We start from the raw sequence: 24,730 nt of genomic DNA on the forward strand, positions 1-24,730 counted from the left end.
ATCAGATGGGATATAACAATGTGTATATCATATAACATCTAATGTCTGTATCACAGTATATCATACTAGCTATTGAACCTGTTCTACGCCCGGGTGGCGAGCTTTTTTATTGGTATATGCTCTCCCATCCTGGCCCCGTATCCTGATATATGCTCCCCCATCCTGGTATATGCTTCCCCATCCTGGTCCCCCATCCTGGTATATGCTTCCCCATCCTGCTCCCCCATCCTGGTATATGCTCCCCCATCCTGGCATATGCTTCCCCATCCTGCTCCCCCATCCTGGTATATGCTACCCCATCCTGCTCCCCCATCCTGGTATATGCTCCCCCATCCTGGTATATGCTTCCCCATCCTGGTCCCCCATCCTGGTATATGCTCCCCAATCCTTGTATATGCTCCCCCATCCTGGTATATGCTTCCCCGTTCTGGTCCCCCATCTTGGTATATTCTCCCCCATCCTGGTATATGCTCCCCAATCCTGGTCTGCCATCCTGGTGTATGCTTCCCCATCCTGGTCTCCCATCATGGTATATGCTCCCCCATCCTGGTATATGCTCCCCCATCCTGGTCCCACATCCTGGTATATGCTCCCCCATCCTGGTGTATGCTTCCCCATCCTGGTATATGCTCCCCCATCCTGGTGTATGCTTCCCCATCCTGGTCCCCCATCCTGGTATATGCTCCCCCATCCAGGTGTATGCTTCCCCATCCTGTTGTATGCTCCTTCATCCTGGTCCATGCTTCCCCCCCATTATGGTATATGCTCCCCCATCCTGGTCCATGCTTCTCCCCATCTTGGTATATGCTCCCCCATCCTGGCCCCGTATCCTGATATATGCTCCCCCATCCTGGTATATGCTTCCCCATCCTGGTCCCCCATCCTGGTATATGCTTCCCCATCCTGCTCCCCCATCCTGGTATATGCTCCCCCATCCTGGCATATGCTTCCCCATCCTGGTCCCCCATCCTGGTATATGCTACCCCATCCTGCTCCCCCTTCCTGGTATATGCTCCCCCATCCTGGTATATGCTTCCCCATCCTAGTCCCCCATCCTGGTATATGCTCCCCAATCCTTGTATATGCTCCCCCATCCTGGTATATGCTTCCCCGTTCTGGTCCCCCATCTTGGTATATTCTCCCCCATCCTGGTATATGCTCCCCAATCCTGGTCTGCCATCCTGGTGTATGCTTCCCCATCCTGGTCTCCCATCATGGTATATGCTCCCCCATCCTGGTCCCCCATCCTGGTATATGCTCCCCCATCCTGGTGTATGCTTCCCCATCCTGGTATATGCTCCCCCATCCTGGTCCCCCATCCTGGTGTATGCTTCCCCATCCTGGTCCCCCATCCTGGTATATGCTCCCCCATCCAGGTGTATGCTTCCCCATCCTGTTGTATGCTCCTTCATCCTGGTCCATGCTTCCCCCCCATTATGGTATATGCTCCCCCATCCTGGTCCATGCTTCTCCCCATCTTGGTATATGCTCCCCCATCCTGGTATATGCTCCCCCATCCTGGTATATGCTCCCCCATCCTGGTCCATGCTTCCCCCCATCCTGGTATATGCTCCCTCCTCAATCTGTTCCATGCTCCACATGTCCATATAGCGAGATATCTGGTTCATTTGAAGGAATACAAATGTGCAGGGTGTATTCAACAAAATGGTGCCAAAGTACGCGCATGCGCATACCACACTGTCCATTTTGTCGAAGACACTGTTCATATTTGTCTTCACTAAAATAGCGCCGGAAATCGGCGCCTGCGCCACACTCCTCCCCCGACCTCTCCAGAGATGACAGGACCGAACACGTATGTGTTTATGGTGCCGTAGATCGCGGTATGCGCTCAGTGCTTATGCATACCACGATCTCCGGCGCCACACTCCTCATCCCTATCTGGGATGTGGATGTGTCTTTCTGTCTGTGGCCAGACTGCGCAGGTATTGTGCTTGCACAATCTATAGAGGCTTCTGGCAGAAGGACACATCCCTGATTATACTATAGATACCAGTCATGTATTGTCATATAAACTATACAGGGCCATACCTAGGGGAATCAGGGGGGGCATGTGACCTGGGTACAGCCGTCAGGGGGGTGCCTTTGGGCCACCTCATGCGGTGCTCAGAGGTGTCTCCCAGGTAGCTGCATTTTGCATTCGACCATTCTCTGAGCTGGCTGTGGAACCGACAATCGATCAGAGAAGGGAGCTATGTACGGGCTCATATTGTATATAGGGAGCTATGTATGGGCTCATACTGTATATAGGGAGCTATGTGGGGGCTCATACTATATATAGGAGGCTATGTGCAGGCTCATATTGTATATAGGGGCTATGTGGGATCTCATACTGTATCTAGGGAGCTATGTGTGGGCTCATACTGCATCTAGGGAGCTATGTGCGGGCTCATACTGTATCTAGGGAGCTATGTACGGGCTCATACTGTATCTAGGGAGCTATGTTCGGGCTCATACTGTATCTAGGGAGCTATGTGGGGGCTCATACTGTATCTAGGGAGCTATGTGCGGACTCATACTGTATCTAGGGAGTTACAGTTATATGAAAAAGTTTGGGCACCCCTATTAATCTTAAGCTTAATGTTTTCTTAAAATTGGTGTTTTTGCAACAGCTATTTCAGTTTGATATATGTAATAACTGTTGGACACAGTAATGTTTCTGCATTGAAATGAGGTTTATTGTACTAACAGAAAATGTGCAATCTGCATTCAAACAAAATTTGACAGGTGCATAAGTATGGGCACCCTTATCATTTTCTTGTTTTAAATACTCCTACCTACTTTTTACTGACTTACTAAAGCACTTTTTTTGGTTTTGTAACCTCATTGAGCTTTGAACTTCATAGCCAGGTGTATGCAATCATGAGAAAAGCTACTTAAAGTGGCCACTTGCAAGTTGTTCTCCTGTTTGAATCTCCTCTGAAGAGTGGCATCATGGGCTCCTCAAAATACTGTCAAATAATCTGAAAACAAAGATTATTCAACATAGTTGTTCAGGGGAAGGATACAAAAAGCTGTCTCAGAGATTTAACCTGTCAGTTTCCACTGTGAGGAACATAGTAAGGAAATGGAAGAACACAGGGACAGTTCTTGTTAAGGCCAGAAGTGGCAGGCCAAGAAAAACATCAGAAAGGCAGAGAAGAAGAATGGTGAGATCAGTCAAGGACAATCCTCAGACCACCTCCAGAGAGCTGCAGCATCAACTTGCTGCAGATGGTGTCACTGTGCATCGGTCAACTATACAACGCACTTTGCACAAGGAGAAGCTGTATGGGAGAGTGATGCGAAAGAAGCCGTTTCTGCAAGCACGCCACAAACAGAGTCGCCTGAGGTATGCAAAAGCACATTTGGAGAAGCCAATTACTTTTTGGAAGAAGGTCCTGTGGACTGATGAAACCAAGATTGAGTTGTTTGGTCATACAAAAAGGCGTTATGCATGGCGGCAAAAAGACACAGCATTCCAAGAAAAACACTTGCTACCCACAGTAAAATTTGGTGGAGGTTCCATCATGCTTTGGGGTTGTGTGGCCAATGCTGGCACCGGGAATCTTGTTAAAGTTGAGGGACGCATGGATTCCACTCAGTATCAGCAGATTCTTGACAATAATGTTCAAGAATCAGTGATAAAGTTGAAGTTACGCAGGGGATGGATCTTTCAGCAAGACAATGATCCAAAACACCGCTCCAAATCTACTCAGGCATTCATGCAGAGGAACAATTACAATGTTCTGGAATGGCCATCCCAGTCCCCAGACCTGAATATCATTGAACATCTGTGAGATCATTTGAAGAGGGCTGTCCATGCTCGGCGACCATCAAACTTAACTGAACTGGAATTGTTTTGTAAAGAGGAATGGTCAAAAATGCCTTCATCCAGGATCCTGGAACTCATTAAAAGCTACAGGAAGCGATTAGAGGCTGTTATTTTTGCAAAAGGAGGATCTACTAAATATTAATGTCACTTTTCTGGTGAGGTGCCCATACTTATGCACCTGTCAAATTTTGTTTGAATGCAGATTGCACATTTTCTGTTAGTACAATAAACCTCATTTCAAGGCAGAAACATTACTGTGTCCAACAGTTATTACATATATCAAGCTGAAATAGCTGTTGCAAAAACACCAATTTTAAGAAAACATTAAGCTTAAGATTAATAGGGGTGCCCAAACTTTTTCATATAACTGTATGTGGGGGCTCAAACTGTATATAGGGGGATGTCAGCATACTTAATTCTGCTCAATATTAAGGCTGTGTGCCCATGATGCGTTTAAGCGTTTCCGCAGCGGCAAAAATGCTGCAGAAACGCTTAAAAAATGCTTGGTAGAAGGCCTGCCATGTTCCCCAATGATAATCCGCATGTGCTGTGCACATGCTGCGGAAATTTCCGCTGCAGATTATCATTGCGGAAAAAAACGCAGCACTACCAATTATTTTGCGGAAGTGCTGCGTTTTCGCCGCCATTGACTTGCATTGGAACGCATGGATTACGCATCACTGCATATGTAGATGCGGAATCCACGCGTTTCAATGTGTGGATGGTACCCATGTCTAGAGGACGGGAGACTCTCCTCCGGACCCGGGTACCATAGAAACTGTGAAAAAAAGAATAAAATAAAAAATAAATGTTATATTTACCTTCTGGCGGCCCCCGGTGCGTTCTTCCTCTCATGCCGGCAGATCGCGATGGACTGAAGGACCTGCGCTGATGTCATAGTCATGTGACGGGTCACGCAACACTGACGTCGGCAGGTCCTTCAGTGTACCGCGATCTCCCGACAAGGGAGAATGGAGAGAAGCTAGACTCCAGGGGCCATCAGAAGGTAAGTATAGATTTATTTTTTAACATTCTTTTCGTCACAGTATATAAATCCATGCCATATGCATGGATTTATATAGTGTGACCAAGTTGATAAGCACTTTCCAAGTGATGCTAAAATCGCTTGGAAAGTGCTTGACAACCCGCATGCAGAAATGCATGTGAAGAACGCTTCACATCCGCTTGTCCCGGGCAGGAAAAACGCATGTACAATCCGCATGTACAATCCGCATGTACAATCCGCATGTACAATCCGCATGTACAATCCGCATGCGTTTTTTCTGCCAGGGAGATGCAGAAACGCTCAGGAAAAATCCAGAGCATTTCTGCACCGTGGGCACATAGCCTGAGTCATACAATTAATATATTTTTTTTATTATTTTGTTAATATTATTAATATTGAGCAGAATTAATTTCAGCCTATTAATTCACCTTCCACAACAGTCATGGTCTCTCATGTGGCCCCTCAAGGAAATTAATCTCCCACCGCTGCTCTACTATATATAGCGCTATGTTATGTATAGGGCTGTGTACATAATAGAAAAAAATTTCCATAATTTTCTGTCTACAGATGTCACCAAAGCATCTGTGTTAGTCACATGACCTATGACATGATCTATCAAAGGGGATCATGTGACATGTCACGTGATACATCGGGTACATGTGGGGGGGGCCCACACCTTCTAAACTGCCCGGGGCCCTGGCTACTCTTAATCCACCCCTGATGCTACCTGATCTGTAAGTGAATATGGATACCAATAAATATATGCATATAATGAGGCAAATCAGCCTATGTTAATATTTTATAATCCAGGATTTAGTCTGATTTATGACTCTGTGAGGAAATGGAACTATAAGGACAAACATGACTTGCGCTATATAAAACTAGCCGCCATGCTAGAATAACTGCAGGGCAATCAAACCTGTATACATTACTATGGTACGCAGAGCGATAGCGTTGTTTTTCGTTTCTATGGATGCTGTGTACTCGCCACTTCAGATTGGCTGAGGAGGACTTTACACGCCCCTTGATAGAAGGAGACACGAGATTGGTCTATTAAAGATCCGGCGCGTCATAGCACTGAACTATGAATGGACGTAACAGACAAGCTTCTAAGCCGACTCCTGTGATTAGTTGGGGCGGAACTTAAATGGCCAGACCTCTGCAACCACCAATGAGAAGGATAGGATGTCCTCTGGGGAGACATCTGTTTGGCCAACTGAGGGATGCTAACCAGAGAAGGGGAGGTACTTACTCCCCTTTATAGATACATGTGTTTGGACGCTGAACACGGCCAGCAATCATGCAGATATGCTGTCATTTAATAACAGTGTATCATACTTGAATGACATTATGTTAGAGCTGAATACTGCCAGCCCCTGATGATTCATGGCAGCAATTAAATTAGTGAAGAAACACCAAAAGGTCTCCAGAAACTATAAGCCAGTTATCAGCTGGTATAGGAGATTTATGTATGGTGTGCTAATGACAGACCTACTAAATATAGGGTGCAGATAACATTAGGTTTCACTTAGCTGTTAAAAATATAAGTGAGACTGGATAAGCGAGTTGTAGGCTGAGAGAAGTAGGATAAATCATACAAAAGAATGGGAAACCTACTATGGGCTAAATATAAACAGCAATAAAAATCAGTTTGCTGCTGAGATCATTTTTTTTCTCGCTATAGAAATGTCAATACATTCCAGTTAAATCATATCTGTGATTAACACTATTAGTGACTCTAATAGGTTAGGACAATATCCTGCACGCATAGCACTTTAACTAGCAGAATATATACTTCTGTTAATACCCTTTAATAGCTGCTGGGAAATACTTGATTTTATATCACTTTATTATTTTTTCTCACTTTTTGTTTTCTTTGTTAAAGTTGGTATTTTTATTTTTAATCTATCAATAAAAGTTACATTTTAAGTATTACTCCAATCAGATTAGTCAGTGAAACAGTATAATAACAACATTGGAGAAATCCATAACGTTATTTTCTGTGAATTGCTTAAGCTGTAGTGTGTGTAAATATGAGGAAAAACAGTCTATCTAGCTATTATTTGAACTTTATCTTGTATTCTTCACGTGTTCCACTACTCCTTTCTCCCTCTTCAGTTCTCTTTGAACTATTGAGTTGTGACTTATTACCTAAAAAAAAGTGTGTACTTTTATGCAGAGTACATTTCATCATTAATGGATCTATTTAGGTATTTTTCCAATGATGAGGTTTTTTTATCAACATACTTGCATGCTTCATGATCACAGCTTTATAGTAGCAACACAAAAACAAGGAAACTGGTGATGGAAAATATGTTGGCAACTTGATATATATTACCATGAAAATGTAAGAAAGTGGTTAAAAAAAAGATTTTTAAATGGCTAATAAATTGCCCAAACCCTCAGAAAATTATTGAAAATCTTTGGGTAAACCTTAGTAAGTTATACAAGAATAATAAACAATCTTGGCGCTGGTCTATTCACTTGGTAGGTCACAGGGTATGCCTCAGTCTTTACCCTTTCATCCCTATACAGGGATCTGGCCTCCTTGGGTTATGTCCATAAAGTAGCTGAAGGCCGGTGGAGCATATTGATTAGTTGGTTCTATATCAATGTCAGAACAAGGACAAAATTGTTGTCCAGAGATGTAATTAGATGGATTGCTGGGGTCAAAAACAAGGAAGGCAGAATAAGAAGTCAAAATACACAACTAGCAGAAGGGATAATCAGTCCATGGTCAGCAAAAGGTAACAATCCGAGGGTAAGACAGAATAGGTAATAATGACAAATAAATATCTGAATCAAGTATTATATTAAACGCATATACTGTATACACCTATACCTGACAATAACAGGTGGACACTGGGAAGTTTGAATGGGACGCTATTTGATTGACTGGACACCAAACTCATCTTGCTATTGGCTTGCAGACTGGTCCCTGCCTCTGGCCAGCCAGGAAGCCTGTATCTGCATACAAAAATAATCTTTATTATGTAGCTGGTCAGCATGGTGCAGTGAATATGGGCTTGGCTTACTGGCACAATTGACTACTAGAAAAGACATCAATGCCACCCACTCTACTGTCAGCACCTATCACCAGCTCAGCGCCTGACAACAGAAGCCGGTTGAGCAGGAATGGGGCTAGTGCAGTATATAACAGGAAATTTTGACTTAGAAGTTTTGGTCTTTTTATTTATTTTTTTTCATTTAATTGTATCTATAGTTATGCAGTAAAACAATTATAGTACATGCACTGGGATTGTTTTATAATTTACTTGCATTAGTGATTTTGACTATGACTTGCCTATGCTGCGCTTTGAGGAAAAATCATTAATACAAATAAGTTAGAAAAACAATTATAGCACAGACTCCTGCACTATACGGTAATTCTTTTTTCTAAAAAGCTGGGGTACACTTAAAAAAAAATAACAGAACATATAATTTGTTAGAGGTTTCCAAATGTTTACATAGGACTGTATATGAATTTGAACAAACTGTTAACCTTTTACAAGTTGCTTTTGGTTATAATTCTTGTACTTACCAATGCTGCATCGTGATACTTTAATACCGTAAAAATTTCTTGAAATTTCAACTGCAACATTGGACCTTGGAATCAATATTAATTCAATGTTACTTTATTAAAATGTAATAATATGGGTATACAAGCCAACTTTACATAGACACTGTTTATTACTCACTAATACCAAACCACTAGCCCTATGCCATGTTCCACATCTATATCTGTTATATACTTATTCTGTCTTCCACCATTCACATTATTGGAGCAGCAATAGTGAAAATTTATATAACACTTAACCTTTAATCTAAAATAACAGGACAAGGGATTATCACAAATGTGCATATATAGTGCCAAGGGTTCGCACAGATAATAGAGACTTATAGTAGCTATATTTATAATAGCTGTATACAATCAGTAGGGGACAGTCTGGTGCTGTCATTGTAAGGACAAGACCTATCTCTGCTGGGGTGACAGATGGAAAGGTCATTTCTACAAAGGGCTTAGTAGGGACTTTAACTGTCCCCCACCTTATACTTCAGTCTAGAAACTGCTTCTGCGTGGTTTCATTCACACATGTTATAGACTAAACCATTTACTTTTACAAGTACTCACACACATAGTATTTTTGGAGAAAAGTTGCATGGACTGTCTTTTTCATATTTCCATGTGTGGACGCACTGTACTCTGCATATGTTTGCATCTTTGCATGTTGTTTTAGTGAATTTAGTATACAATAGCTGTAAGCTGTATATTGCACGCCAATGATGTGATTGGATCGTAATTTTGCACGAAAAATGTTTTTCCTCTACTTTTTTTCACAGCTAACACACCTTTCTTACCCATAGGATGACTTTCAGCATAAAAGTATAACGATGTTCCTTGTAAAATACAAACAAACATAATGAAGTTTATGTTTTTGCATTCATATTCTAACCTTAACTAGGGTTGTAACTGGAGTTAGGGCTAAGAGTAGAGTTAGGGCTTGATTTAGGGATAGGTTAGGGTTATAGATACATAAAATAGTAACATGAGAAAAATTACAAAAAAAGGGAAAAAATTTATACACTGCTATATTATATTTGTTATATAACAGCTATATAATTGTATTATTTTATATATGTTTAATGACAATGCAACATAAAATTTACAGCACAGAGCAAGTTTAAACTTTTTTTTATTTTTTGATTTAGACAGCAACACTGAAATTGCTTCAAAGGAAAAACTTTATGGAGAGACACTGCAATAGATACAACATAATAGATATAATAGAGAATTCCACAGATGTGGAAATTACAGGTACAAATGCAGAAAGCAGCCTTCATATACTGCTGCCAAATATTGTTTTGAAACTATCAATATTTATTTCACTTTAGTTTACCCAATTTAGATTTTGTGCACGCAACGTCTTTTTCAGGCTGATCCACCTAAAAGAAAGAAATTAAAGTCCCACACACAAAGCACATTTTAGTTAATAGATCTTGGAATAAAAATAAGTTACACAATTGGATGTGTTAAGAAAAAGATCCTATGCTGAAATAATCTTATAAATGTGCCCCTGCTGTGTACTGTGTGATGGCTGTGTCTGACTGTAAAGGAACATGGTCTGATCATACCACATCTCTTGGGCAGTGGAGGAAGCAAAAGAGTATACAGACAGGACAGCACAGGATTGCAGCTGTTTGTTTCTGTGAGATTAGTGATGGGTGAGCACTAAAATGCTCGGGTGCTCGATGCTCGGGTCGAGCAAATTAGAATACTCAGGTGCTCGACGCGAGCAACGAGCCAAATGTAAGTCTATGGGAAACTCGATCATTTTTCAAGCGGCTCCCCCTGGCGGTCTGCAGAGGGCCTAAAAATTGCCCAAATCGATGGGAACAGTGCTCAAATGACATGAGAACAGCATGGGGAAGACCCCTGGAAGCATTTCTGACTCTCAGGTCACTGCTGTCAACAACGTTGTCAGAGTATTACGCCACTTTTACAGACTCACAATAAAACATACAAAAACTAAACCAAAATGGATTTTCCTGGGAAATATGTTAAGGAGCTTCCTTTCCAGGGTAATGACTTGTATATAAGGCAAAATAAATAACCAAAACCAAAAATTCTCCTTCACACCTTGGGCTATGTTCACACATGGCGTTTTTGATGCATTTTTGCGCTTTTGCATTGCTTTAAACCGTGACAAATGCATTCACCAGGAAATGTCATTTTAACATTATACAACCTTATCTGGCCATGTGGTGTGTGAGACATGATCAGACACATCCTGTTTCATTTATGAAGGAGGGACTCTGAAAGTCACAAAGGCTATTTTATAGGGACATCAGGTGGCCTTTACTATTCTTAAAGGGTCAGCAGTCGGCCCTCACTATTGCTAGTGAGCCATCAGCCAGCTAATTGCTTTGTTGTTCCCATTGCTAAAGAGTGTGTCTCCTATACTGTTATTGAGTATGCAGTGAGTGACAGGGGTGGCCAAAATTTGGACGCACCACAATACCCCTTTGAAAATTTGGACTCACCCCAATGCCCCTTTGAAGAGACTTAGAGGAGGGCCTCCTGAAAACAATGTTTCTATTAGTTGGAAGTGGTTCTCCCATACTGTTTGCCTATGCAGTGAATGCAAGGGCTGCCAAAAATTTGGAGGCACTCCGTTGCCCCTTGGAAGAGATGTGAAGGTCAGATGGCCTCCTGAAAACAGTGTTCCTATTATTAGGAAGTGGGTCTCCCGTTGTGTTTGCCTATGCAGTGAATGTGTTACGCTCGCGCCTGGACTGACTGATTAGTGATCCCACTGTACCATGAACCGAGGAGTGCCTGGAGGGGCGTAACTAAGTATCAACTCAGTCCGACCAAGGTCGCACAGCGGCTCAGTCGACTCCGTGAACCAGGGAGGAACCGAGCAGAGGGGCCAGGTGCTACTCCAGGTCAGATCCCGGTCACAGCTGTTGACCCACACCGGGAAATGCGGAAACAGGCAGGTTAGACTGGCATATTGACAGGTGGGCACTGGTAGGCACGGCTGGTATGCAGACAGATGGATATTGACAGGCACAGCTAGTATGCAGGCAGGCGGGTACTGGCAGGTAGGAATGCAGGCAGGATAGGGACCAGTACAGACTGGGAGACAGGAACAGAGCCGCAGGTGCGGTGGACAGCAGAGCAGAGCGAAACCGCTGATGCGGTGGACAAGCAGAGCAGAACCGCCGGAGCAGTGAGCAAACAGAGCAGGGCGAAACCGCTGATGCGGTGAACAAGCAGAGCAGAGCAAAACCGCAGGTGCGGTGAGCAAGCAGAGCGTAGCGAAATCGCAGGTGTGGCGAACAAGCAGAGCGGAGCAAAACCGCAGGTGCGGTGAACAAGCAGAGCAGGGCAAAACCGCCGGAGCGGTGAACAAGCAGAGCGGAGAAAAACCGCAGGTGCGGTGAACAAGCAGAGCGGAGCAAAACCGCCGGTGCGGTGAACAAGCAGAGCGGAGCAAACCGCGGGTGCGATGAACAAGCAGAGCGGAGCAAAACCACCGGAGCGGTGAACAAGCAGAGCGGAGCAGAACCGCAGGTGCGGAGAACAAGCAGAGCGGAACCGCAGCTGCGGTGAACGAGCAGAGCGGAACCGCGGGTGCGGTGAACAAGCAGAGCAGAACAGAGCAGAAGGTGCAGGCAGACAGGACAGGGCTCTGTTCACATGGAACAGACTGGAAAATACAGGAAGATGGTTAGAACACAGGAGGTAGATACGGAGGAAGGGAAAGGGGACAAGCAGAACCAGATACACACAAGGTACTTACAATAAAGTATCGAGTGGACACAAAACTCACAAACAGAAGTACAGAGACAACGAGTTGGAGTTAGGTGCAGGTTCAGACACTGCAGGAAAAGGAAAGATTTGGACATAGAGACAAACAGGTAATGGGCTAGGACACTGTTCAGACAGGAACTGAACCGGGAACAAGATACAGGATCGAGCCTGGGAACTCAGCCCCCAGGGTGGCGGAAACAGACAAGAAGTCAGAGATACAGGTAGCGGCCCTAGGTACTCGGCCCCCAGGGTGGCGGAAACAGACTAGAAGTAACAGGCACAGGTAGAGGCCCTGGGTACTCAGCCCCCAGGGTGGCAGACAGACTAGAGTCAGGACAGGACCTGGCAACTCACAGTTGCACAGAACACAGACTGTAAGAAAGTGTTGCTCAGGCACCTCCCACTGGGTGGAGGGGGTTTAAGTATCCAGTGACTCACAGCAATAGGCTGGGGATGCATTAGGACAGCGCACACTGTAGCTTTAAGAATCAGAAAGCAACAGCGCCAACGCCCTAAGCCAGCAGACAAGAGACATACAAACAGCAGGTACTGGAGCAAAAGTGTGCAGCCTGTCCTGAAAGGTAAGATTGCGGTCTTGCATGGTGGGAGATGGTAAGCCATGCAAGCACGCTGCCAGGGATGTTACAGAATGCAAGGGTTGCCAAAAATTTGGAGACACTCCATGCCCTTGGAAGAGACCTGGAGGTCAGAGGGCCTCCTGAAAACAATATTCCCATCATTAGGAAGTGGGTCTCCTATTGTGTTTGCCTATGCAGTGAATGCAAGGGTTGCCAAAAATTTGGAGGCATTCCAATGCCCCTTGGAAGAGATGTAGAGGGCATCATGAAAAAATGTTCCCATTATTGGGAAGTGGGTCTCCCACAGTGTTGACCTATGCAGTGAATGCAAGGGCTGTCAAACATTGGGAGGCACTCCAATGGCCCTTGGAAAAGACGTGGAGGAGGGACTCATAAAAAAATGTTCCCATTAGAAAGGAGCGGGTCTCCTATACTTGTAATGCCTATGCACTAAGTATACGGGCTGACAAACATTTACCCCTGGTGGGTATACATGAACATACTTAATATAATTTTTTTTTACAGGCATCATAAACACTCTTTAAAAAAATTATGTTGGTGTTGCATCACGTACCACGGTCACCCAGGGGATATGGTGGTGGAGGATGAGGAGAAGGAGGAGGACAAGAGCAAATAGCCAAAATCAGGAGGCATATACCCATGTGTGGGTGTGAAAAGGTGCATGGGAATAAACCTCCTATAAAAAAGACACTGGATTTGAGTTTATGTTACGCTGCTGTCATTCGGTGGTGTTAAGAAGTCTGGCCCAATCCAGTTCTTGTTCATTTTTATAAGAGTCAGCCTGTCAGCATTTTCAGTTGACAGCGGATGTGCTTATCAGTTATAATTCCTCCAGCGGCACTAAAATCCCGCTCTGATAAAATGCTAGTGGTAGGGCAGTCCAGGACCTCCAAGGCGTAGAGAGACAGTTCATTCCACGTGTCCTGCTTGAACACCCAATACTTATGAGGCACAGAAGAATCACGGAGGACGTTTGTGCGGTCAGCAAGGTACTCCCTCAAGATCTTCCCAAACTTTGCACTACTTGTGAGAGTACCCCGTGCCTCAAGGTCTGTGCGATGGGAGGGGCTGAGAAAACTCTCCCTGCCTCTGCTGGATTGGAGTTGTGTCTCTCTCGCCTGTACTCCTTGGTCGTCCAACGAACTGTGACCTCTGCCGCCAGCGTTTTCAGATGGGAATTTTTTTAATAGTTCCGCAACAAGGGCCTTCTGGTACAGCTCCATTTTTGTAGACCGGTCCGCCTCAGGAATAAGAGATATAAAGTTCTCCTTGTAGCGCGGGTCTAGATGTGTCACCAACCAGTAATGAATGTCACCCAAAATTATGAGAACGTGCCGTGTCAGCCATGCGTGCCAGACTGCTAACAGGCAATACTTCCGTGTCCTCACCAAGAGGAAGACTGACCATGCTATTCTCCTCCTCCCTGTCCTCAGGCCATCCACGCTGAACAGACGGTATGACAGTTGTGCAGGTAGTACCGTCTATAGCGCATGAAACTAGCTCCTGTTCTTACTCCTCTTCCTCATTGTCATCCAATCCACGTTGAGATGAGATGAGGCTGGGCTGTGTGTAATCACCCTGTATGGTTCTTTGCTCCATCTTATTGTGCTCCGCCTGCAATGCATCCTCTTTGATTGTGACCAGAGAGCATTTCAAAAGACAGAGAAATGGGATGGTGATGCTAATTATGGCATCATCGTCGCTCACCATCTTGGTGGAATCCTCAAAGTTTTGGAGGATGGTACAGATGTCTGACATCCATGTCCACTACTGAGGTCTTATGTGTGGAGTCTGAACTGAATACCAATGGCCTTGTTGATGCTGGTAGTCAACAATTGCCCTCTTCTGCTCACAAATCCTTCCCAACATCTGCAGTGTAGAGTTCCAACGTGTGGGGACATCACACACCAGTCGGTGAGCCGGAAGCTGCAAGCGTTGCTGAAGCACAGCAGAGGCGGCGGAAGCTGTAGCTGACTTTCTAAAATGGGCACACAGGTGGCATAATTTGACACGCAGATACGGTAGCTTTTGAGAAACCGTTGAACCACAAGGTAAAGCACATGGGCTAGGCATGGTACATGTGTGAGCTCGCCTCGCCTGAGATCTGTCACCAGGTTCCGGCCATTGTCACACACGACCATGCCTGGCTGTAGGTTCAGTGGTGTCAGGCACAGATTTACCTGCTCTTTCAGAGCTGTCCACAACTCTGCAGAATTGTGCGGTTTGTCACCTAAGCATATTAGCTTCAGCACAACCTTATTGCCACTTGTCCGAGGCAGTGCTGCAGTGCTTCCAGCTTGTGACTGATGTGGTCATTTTGGAGATGGAGGCTGAAGAAGAGGAGGAGGATGGGGTGCAGGAGCGGTAGACTGTGGGTGCCCACAATCCTCGGCGTCGGGAGGATATGTTCCATCCCAAGGTCCGCTTGGGTCCCGGCTTCCAGTATGTTAACCCAGTATACCGTCAGCGAGGTGTACTGTCCCTTTCCATAAGCACTTGTCAATGTGTCCGTGTTTAGGTGGACTTTCCCTGTAACTGTATTGTTGAGGGCACGGTTAATGTTGTGGAACACGTGCTTGTGTAATGTGGGGACGGTACACCGGGAGAAATAGTGGCAACTGGGGACCGAGTACCGAGGGACGGCCGCCGCCATCAGGTTGCGGAAAGCTTCTGTCTCCATGAGCCTAAAAGGCAACATTTCGAGCGCAAGCAGGCGTGAAATGTCGGAATTTAGTAATGTGGCCTGTTGGGCGTTGGCTACGTATTTGCGCTTGCGTTCCAAGGACTGGGGTATGGACAACTGAACCCTGCGCTGGGACAAGGACGTGCTTCCTGATGGTGCTAGTTGAGAGTGTGCAACGACAGGTGCAGGGCAGGAGGCATCTTCACATGCACTGTGGACAGGGGATTGGCTTGCACGCACAACAGCGGAAGAAGCAGTGGTGCCACCCGCAGACACTGTTCCTGGACCCTGGGGTCCGGCCCACAAAGTCGGGTGCTTTGCTGTCATGTGCCTGATCATACTGCTAGTTTTTCTACCCCTGCTGATGCTGGCCTGGCAGGTGGTGCAAATTGCCTTTTTGGGGTTATCGGCAGAGTCTTTAAAAAACAACCAGACTCGGGAAGACCTAACAGTTGTACTGGCAACTTACGTCATGTTGGTGGTACAGGGAATGGTTGCCTGCCTTCTGTTTGCGGCCACCACACTGCTTTTTCCTGCCTTTTGGGATGCTCTGCCTCCCTCCCCCTGTGTGCTGCTGTCCTCGCTCTGCATGTCCTCCTGCCAGGTTGTGTCAGTTATTATATCATCAACCACCTCGTCTTCCACTTCTGCATTCTGGTCCTCCTCCTGACTTTCTGGCAATTGTGTTTCATCATCGTCAACCTCTTGTGACACTTTCCCACCGTCGCCTTCGTGTGACCGTGGCTGCTCAAATATTTGGGCATTGCTACATGCGATATCCTCTTGCCCCTCTTCAAGTGGACCAGTCGAGAGGCTCGAATCTATAAATGGAAAAGTGAACAGCTCTTTGGAGTGTTCAAGTGTGGGATCAGTTGTCTCTGGGCGCTCGGCATGGTGGGAGGAAAGAGGATCAGAATGAGGAATATGCGGTCCAGGCTCACGGCTACTGAGACTTGACAGTGTGGAAGACAGGGTGGTGGTGGTGGTGGCTAAGTGACTGGAAGCATTATCTGCTATCCAACCATAACCTTTTCACATTCCTCTGTGTTCAATAGTGGTGTTCTGTGGTCCCCTATTAATTGGGACAGGAAGGTCGAGCGAGAAGATATGGGTGTTTGTTGTGGCACAGTTTCAGTTGCCCACAGCCTCGGCCTCTGCATGCACAATCACCATCACGCACATTTTCTGTTAGTACAATAAACCTCATTTCAAGGCAGAAACATTACTGTGTCCAACAGTTATTACATATATCAAACTGAAATAGCTGTTGCAAAAACACCAATTTTAAGAAAACATTAAGCTTAAGATTAATAGGGGTGCCCAAACTTTTTCATATAACTGTAAATCAGCCAAGAGGAAACTCTAAAAATATAACTTTTATTAAATCTCTAAAATTATTTTGTACCTCCAATGTCCTACAGAAACTACTCATAAACCCTTATTGTAGTCAAAACATCACAACAAACGCCTCATATAGTAAAATAGAGAGGGCCAACAATACTGATTCGGTTCTAATAAATGTATCTATGTAGCAATCTTTGTTAAAGACACAAAAAATGAAATCAGGACACAATAGATAACCTCTTATATAGCATGTTGTAAAAAGCCAGCAATATTAATCCAGTCCTGGTCCATATACAGTACAGACCAAAAGTTTGGACACACCTTCTCATTTAAAGATTTTTCTGTATTTTCATGACTATGAAAACTGTACATTCACACTGAAGGCATCAAAACTATGAATTAACACATGTGGAATTATATACTTAACAAAAAAGTGTGAAACAACTGAAAATATGTCTTATATTCTAGGTTCTTCAACGTAGCCACCTTTTGCTTTGATGACTGCTTTGCACACTCTTGGCATTCTCTTGATGAGCTTCAAGAGGTAGTCACCGGAAATGGTTTTCACTTCACAGGTGTGCCCTGTCAGGTTTAATAAGTGTGATTTCTTGCCTTATAAATGGGGTTGGGAGCATCAGTTGTGTTGTGCAGAAGTCTGGTGGATACACAGCTGATAGTGCTACTGAATAGACTGTTAGAATTTGTATTACGGCAAGAAAAAAGCAGCTAAGTAAAGAAAAACAAGTGGCCATCATTACTTTAAGAAATGAAGGTCAGTCGGTGTGAAAAATTGGGAAAACTTTGAAAGTGTCCTCAAGTGCAGTTGCAAAAACCATCAAGCGCTACAAAGAAACTAGCTCACATGAGGACTGCCCCAGGAAAGGATGACCAAGAGTCACCTCTGCTTCTGAGGATAAGTTTATCTGAGTCACCAGCCTCAAAAATCGCAGGTTAACAGCAGCTCAGATTAGAGACCAGGTCAATGCCACACAGAATTCTAGCAGCAAACACATCTCTTCAACAACTGTTAAGAGGAGACTTTGTGCAGCAGGCCTTCATGGTAAAATAGCTTATAAGAAACCACTGCTAAGGACAGGCAACAAGCAGAAGAGACTTGTTTGGGCTAAAGAACACATGGAATGGACATTAGACCAGTGGAAATCTGTGCTTTGGTCTGATGAGTCCAAATTTGAGATCTTTGGTTCCAACCACCGTGTCTTTGTGCGACGCAGAAAAGGTGAACGGATGGACTCTACATGACTGGTTCCCACCGTGAAGCATGGAGGAGGAGGTGTCATGGTGTGGGGGTGCTTTGCTGGTGACACTGCTGGGGATTTATTCAAAATTGAAGGCACACTGAACCAGCATGGCTACCACAGCATCTTGCAGCGGCATGCTATTCCATCCGGTTTGCGTTTAGTTGGACCATCATTTATTTTTCAACAGGACAATGACCCCAAACACACCTCCAGGCTGTGTAAGGGCTATTTGACCAAGCAGGAGATTGATGGGGTGCTACGCCAGATGACCTGGCCTCCACAGTCACCAGACCTGAACCCAATCGAGATGGTTTGGGGTGAGCTGGACCATAAAGTGAAGGCAAAAGGGCCAACAAGTGCTAAGCATCTCTGGGAACTCCTTCAAGATTGTTGGAAGACCATTTCCGCTGACTACCTCTTGAAGCTCATCAAGAGAATGCCAAGAGTGTGCAAAGCAGTCATCAAAGCAAAAGGTGGCTACTTTAAAGAACCTAGAATATAAGACATATTTTCAGTTGTTTCACACTTTTTTGTTAAGTATATAATTCCACATGTGTTAATTCATAGTTTTGATGCCTTCAGTGTACAATTTTCAAAGTTGTGAAAATACAGAAAAATCTTTAAATGAGAAGGTGTGTCCAAACTTTTGGTCTGTACTGTATAACTTAAACAAATTGATATAAAAACTTTAACAATATGTGTGGATGTCACCCATTTTTCTGCCTGTGGACATCCTCCAGAGTTTTTTCTGTTATGTTCTGCAACTTAAAACTAAGGAATAGGAGGGAAAAGCTGTCCCTGCACTGAGACTCAGCTTTACCCTACGCTGGGGTGGGTGCCCTATTCCTTATGAATAGCCCCACCGAAACTCCTTCACTGAGCTCAAACGAAGACCTGTAGGAAAGGGAAAGGGGTCCCTAAAAGATCTAAGGACTGGGAGCAAAAGCAGGAGACCTAACAGAAAAATTAGCTGCAGAAATGAAAATTAAAGGAAACAAAACAGGTGGAACAAGAAGTCCCAGGATAACAATAGTCCAAAGCAAGAAGAACTAAACCAGGCTACTTAGCCAGAGCATGAGCGTTACAACACTGATGTCCAGCAGGAAATGGGGGCCAGGTGCTGGGTAATAAAGAGTGCAGAGATCACATGACCAAGAAACCCAGCACCTGACGAAAAGACTAGAAGCCAGCAAACCACAACAAGATGGCCGATAGAAAAACAACATAGATTCTAACATTTTCCTCCAATTCAGTTAGTTTGTTTTACTGAGAGTAAAAATCTACCCTGTCGTGCTCCTGATATTTGCCCCCGCCCTAACAAGGGCTGTACCCAAGTGTATCTAATACCCCACAAAAAAATGCCTCCCAACGCATTTCTTCCTTTTCATAGAGGATTCATCAGGGGAGTGTAACTCATATTTTGGGGAGTACTACAAAAAAAGTGACTATATGCTATAAAGTGTTGTGTGACTTAAAAACATAATCTAGCGGACCTCACAGTGGTGGGCGTCCAACTTTGTGGTACAGAGTGCTGTTGCCACCTTCAAAAAAACAAAAATACATTATTAGATTCACCAAACACTACCATGGTGTCTGGTGAATCTAATAAAATGTATACCTTTTTCTTGTAAATTGGTATTTGATATATATTTTTCACATTTAAGATGTTTGGTGCCCTTCTTGTACCCCTTGTCCTCTTTTTGCACTCCACTTTAGTTTTATGGGGACTTTGGCACAACATCTTATGATTTATATGTGGTGCCAGGTCAATCTCTTGCTTATATAACATCAGAGATAAGGTGTAGGTGAGGTGTGTTTATTATTTTTATTTAAATAATTATTTATTAATTACATTTTTTTTTTTTTACTTTCACTGTGCAAGCGCCGCTGATGAGATTCTCCTCTCATCATCGAAGCTTGCTCTTGCTGTTTACTGTGACAGCAGGCTCCGACTGATGGGAGAAGAAGTCTCCCTAGCTGGCGCCAATGACCTGCAGTAAGCTTTTTACCGCGGGTCACTGTCACAGTGACGGGATCATGCTGACATCTGACGGCGTGATCCCGCAGCCCATGATTCCCGCAATGTCATGCAGATGACAGCGTGGGAAACCAGGGATGTTCGTGTTTGGGAAACCGAACACGAATCTGAATGAGCAACGTTCATGCCAAATTTAAAAAAACGAACGTTTTCGCTCATCTCTACAGAGGAGATGGATCTCCAAACACCATCTATCTTGAAATATAGCCAGAATATACTGGGCTGACAGGGGAAACTAGGATATCAATTAACACCTCTGGCCATGCACTACTGCCATTGTGTATGATCCTTTTCTACAAGAATTGGGTGAGATATAAAACTTTTCCCTTGTCACTGGCACCAAGTGCAATTAAGCAAACTCAGGGTTAGCCGACGTGGAGTTGGGGTGCTACTGCGTAATTTTAGGGTACCGACATCCATGTTCAAGCAGAGACAAATCAGGGTCAGGTTAGGGATTTGCCTAGTTTATATAGGAACCAGTGGTTTGTAGGTTTAACATTTGTGTAGTTCATACCCATGTGATTGTTAGATTTCAGTCATAACACAGAGGCAGGAAGGATTGACAAGCACTGTTAAAACCAAGAGGAACACAATTGTAAAACAAGAGGATAGTCAAAATTCATGCTGAGGTCAGAAAACATGAGGAATAAGGAAAACAACACAAGTAATGGCTAGGACAAGCCAAGCAGCGAAACTAATAGACTGGCAGTGGCAGTTAGAGACCCAGGTCTCTTAGAAAGGAGAAATCAAAACCAGACAATTAACTCCATAGTTCCCTGACCTCATGGCACCAAAAGTCCAAGGAATAAAACAGGACTGATGCTGTTAAGCATCACCAATAGCAAAGCCAAAGCAGAAACCTTCACTGATGTTATATCACTCAGTTTGCAGCACAAAACAACTGCCGATCAGCTACTTGTTTGCTCGATGGAGGTGCACTTCGAAGCCTGTTTAAACTGCGCGATTATTGGGAACATACAGTACAGACCAAAAGTTTGGACACACCTTCTCATTTAAATTTTTTTCTGTATTTTCATGACTATGAAAATTATACATTCACACTGAAGGCATCAAAACTATGAATTAACACATGTGGAATTATATACTTAACAAAAAAGTGTGAAACAACTGAAAATATGTCTTATATTCTAGGTTCTTCAAAGTGGCCACCTTTTGCTTTGATGACTGCTTTGCACACTCTTGGCATTCTCTTGATGAGCTTCAAAAGGTAGTCACCGGAAATGGTTTTCACTTTACAGGTGTGGGATTTCTTGCCTTATGAATGGGGTTGGGACCATCAGTTGTGTTGTGCAGAAGTCTGGTGGATACACAGCTGATAGTCCTACTGAATAGACTGTTAGAATTTGTATTATGGCAAGAAAAAAGTAGCTAAGTAAAGAAAAATGAGTGGCCATCATTACTTTAAGAAATGAAGGTCAGTCAGTCCGAAAAATTGGGAAAACTTTGAAAGTGTCCCCAAGTGCAGTTGCAAAAACCATCAAGCGCTACAAAGAAACTGGCTCACATGAGGACCGCCCCAGGAAAGGAAGACTAAGAGTCACCTCTGCTTCTGAGGATAAGTTAATCCGAGTCACCAGCCTTATAAATCTCAGGTTAACAGCAGCTCAGATTAGATACCAGGTCAATGCCACACAGAGTTCTAGCAGCAGACACATCTCTTCAACAACTGTTGAGAGGAAACTTTGTGCAGCAGGCCTTCATAGTAAAATAGCTGCTAGGAAACCACTGCTAAGGATAGGCAACAAGCAGAAGAGACTTGTTTGGGCTAAAGAACACAAGGAATGGACATTAGACCAATGGAAATCTGTGCTTTGGTCTGATGAGTCCAAATTTGAGATCTTTGGTTCCAACCACCGTGTCATTGTGCGACACAGAAAAGGTGAACTGATGGACTCTACATGCCTGGTTCCCACCGTGAAGCATGGAGGAGGAGGTGTGACGTTGTGGGGGTGCTTTGCTGGTGACACTGTTGGGGATTTATTCAAAATTGAAGGCATACTGAACCAGCATGGCTACCACAGCATCTTGCAGGGGCATGCTATTCCATACGGTTTGCGTTTAGTTGGACCATCATTTATTTTTCAACAGGACAATGACCCCAAACACACCTCCAGGCTGTGTAAGGGCTATTTGACCAAGAAGGAGAGTGATGGGGTGCTACACCAGATGACCTGGCCTCCACAGTCACCAGACCTGAACCCAATCGAAATGGTTTGGTGTGAGCTGGACCACAGAGTGAAGGCTAAAGGGCCAACAAGTGCTAAGCATCTCTGGGAACTCCTTCAAGATTGTTGGAAGACCATTTCCGGTGACTACCTCTTGAAGCTCATCAAGAGAAAGCCAAGAGTGTGCAAAGCAGTCATCAAAGCAAAAGGTGGCTACTTTGAAGAACCTAGAATATAAGACATATTTTCAGTTGTTTCACACTTTTTTGTTAAGTATATAATTCCACATGTGTTAATTCATAGTTTTGATGCCTTCAGTGTGAATGTACAATTTTCATAGTCATGAAAATACAGAAAAAACTTTAAATGAGATGGTGTGTCCAAACTTTTGGTCTGTACTGTATGTTCGAAGGAACGCTCATTCACTATTATTGTGTATTGTAAATGCACCTTTAAATTGGGGCTCGAGGTTTAGACACAAATACTTATTGTATTATTTTTTATTTGTTTGTATCATAACAACTTGTCCAGTAGTGGAAACAGACATAAGATGGTCTCTTTTATATGGTTCCTGTGAAGTCCAATAGCTCCTCATAATGCCCTTTGGAGGTGGAAGTGGCTCCCTTTCTTCTTAGACCTCTGTGCGGCTACACAGGTTGCACCAATGGTATATCGGCCCCCGAATCTGTCCCCCAAAGGGCAGAAAAGGCAAGGAATCATTTTTTCTTCATTTTACTCAAAATAATTCCTAATAGCAACCCTAATTATAAAGAAATACATTCCTAAAATGTGACAATATTACATTTAGGACTTTCCCGGGTCCAGTTAAGTTATACCTAGCTGCTCTCATGACAGTCAGATAACTATTTTTTCAATTTTTTGTGCCCTTTTCATGCACTTAGTTTTGGGAAAAATAGTGCGTGAAATGTACATGAACCACGATTATCTGCGTAATCCAAATAATATTTTTCTGTGTCTATTGTATGTTTTTTTTACAATGGAATTTTTTTCTATTTTTCCCATAAAAGTTTTAGATTTTTTTTAACTAACATCTGCACCATGCCAATTTGCTTCCTTATTTTCCAATGGAAAACTCACATAACAGTCTTAACACAGCTCATTAATGTTTTGGTTTTTTTATTAATGCTTTAATGTGTGTTAATGTTAGTTTTTTTTACCCAGTAATAAAGTTAGCATTTTAATTAGCCCCATTGTAATGTACATTGTGTACAAAGTGTGGGTGTTAATATGCCTTCTGATTACAGAATTCTCCTTGTATTAGCACTATTCATGTCCTCATATGCACCACGTGATCCACATTACATCACATGGCGTCTTCTAACCCATATCGAGGCTCTCATATAAATGCACTGAAAAGGTAACTTCTGGTCAGCAAAGAAGACTCTGGTTACAGTGCTGGTCACTTGTTCCAGATGATGTCTGGAAGGTACTGAACAGGAGTTTTTCTATGCAATTTTTGAAAATTTAAGAAATTACAATCTGAATACTAAAGGTGATGTTAACACAAATTTTTGAATATAAGTGTAATTGTATCCCATGCAGCCAAAGACAATATTCATCATCTTAAAAATAAACTTACTTGACAAATAGGCTCTTCTCAGTTGTAGTGAGTAGTGTCCTGTCTTTTCTCCACTGACTTCTCACTTCACTGAGAGAGTCACAACTAAAATTTTCAGATTTGACACAATAGAAGTATTCTTCATCTCGTGTATCTTTATACTCACAAAGTTCTTGATTTTTGTCCAGGTGAAATCCACATTCCACCTCACTCTGCCCCTGTGGTCTTATATACTTGCCGGAATGGTCCACATAGCCATGCCATTTATTTCTATTAGTCCACAAGGCTGTTGCCCCTTCACTTGGATGCATTAGAAGCACATCAATGTGAACTTTACCTTCCCAGAATAATATAAAATGGACAAGATAGGTACCATTATTAAAATCCTCAATCCTTCCCGAAGATCCTGCTTCAAGCTCTGGGGTTGATATTCGTGCTCTTAAAAAGTCTCCTCCATAAGTTTTCTTCTTTCCCAAATAATCAAACATATCCACCTGGACAGTCAAATGGTCTCCAACACAGTAACTGTCTTTTTGATTTTTTAAGTAGACCTTGCTATTTTTTGAACTTGTTGTATTTGATTTATCAATGATATTTATCCTGGGAATCGTTTGATCTATCTGAAGAAGGATTTTGTCTGTTTTCTTCTGAATGTCGGATACAGGTTGAATCGCTGCAGTTGACATGGGGATCATTGGTCTGAAACACTATGCAGAAGAAAAACATTTATATTTAGTTCATTCACATGTTCTCCATATCCTTTGATTTTTCAAAAACATACAACTACAGTCATTTAAAATAATTGACTTCCAAAATCTCTCAAACATTTACAAAACAAATTTACTGAGTAGATCTAAGTGAATCTTTTGAAATTCTATTTCATCAG

General features: G+C 43.4%; 1 protein-coding gene across 1 annotated transcript in view; it reads right to left on the bottom strand.

Moving 5' to 3' along the window:
- LOC141171752 (NXPE family member 1-like) overlaps window positions 1-24,530 on the bottom strand; it is a 243,487-nt gene extending 218,957 nt beyond the window's left edge. Inside the window, exons 1-2 of the mRNA XM_073655393.1 lie at window positions 23,866-24,530; window positions 8,376-8,444 (exon numbers count right to left, since the gene is read on the bottom strand). Of these exons, the coding sequence (XP_073511494.1) occupies window positions 8,376-8,444; window positions 23,866-24,530 (734 nt within the window). The remainder of the gene's footprint in view (window positions 1-8,375; window positions 8,445-23,865) is intronic.
- Between the last annotated feature and the right edge of the window lie 200 nt (window positions 24,531-24,730).

This window comes from Phyllobates terribilis, unplaced genomic scaffold, assembly GCF_046119375.1.
Source record: "Phyllobates terribilis strain yellow unplaced genomic scaffold, ASM4611937v1 Scaffold_12__6_contigs__length_324123572, whole genome shotgun sequence".
In the NCBI taxonomy this organism is placed as follows: domain Eukaryota; kingdom Metazoa; phylum Chordata; class Amphibia; order Anura; family Dendrobatidae; genus Phyllobates; species Phyllobates terribilis.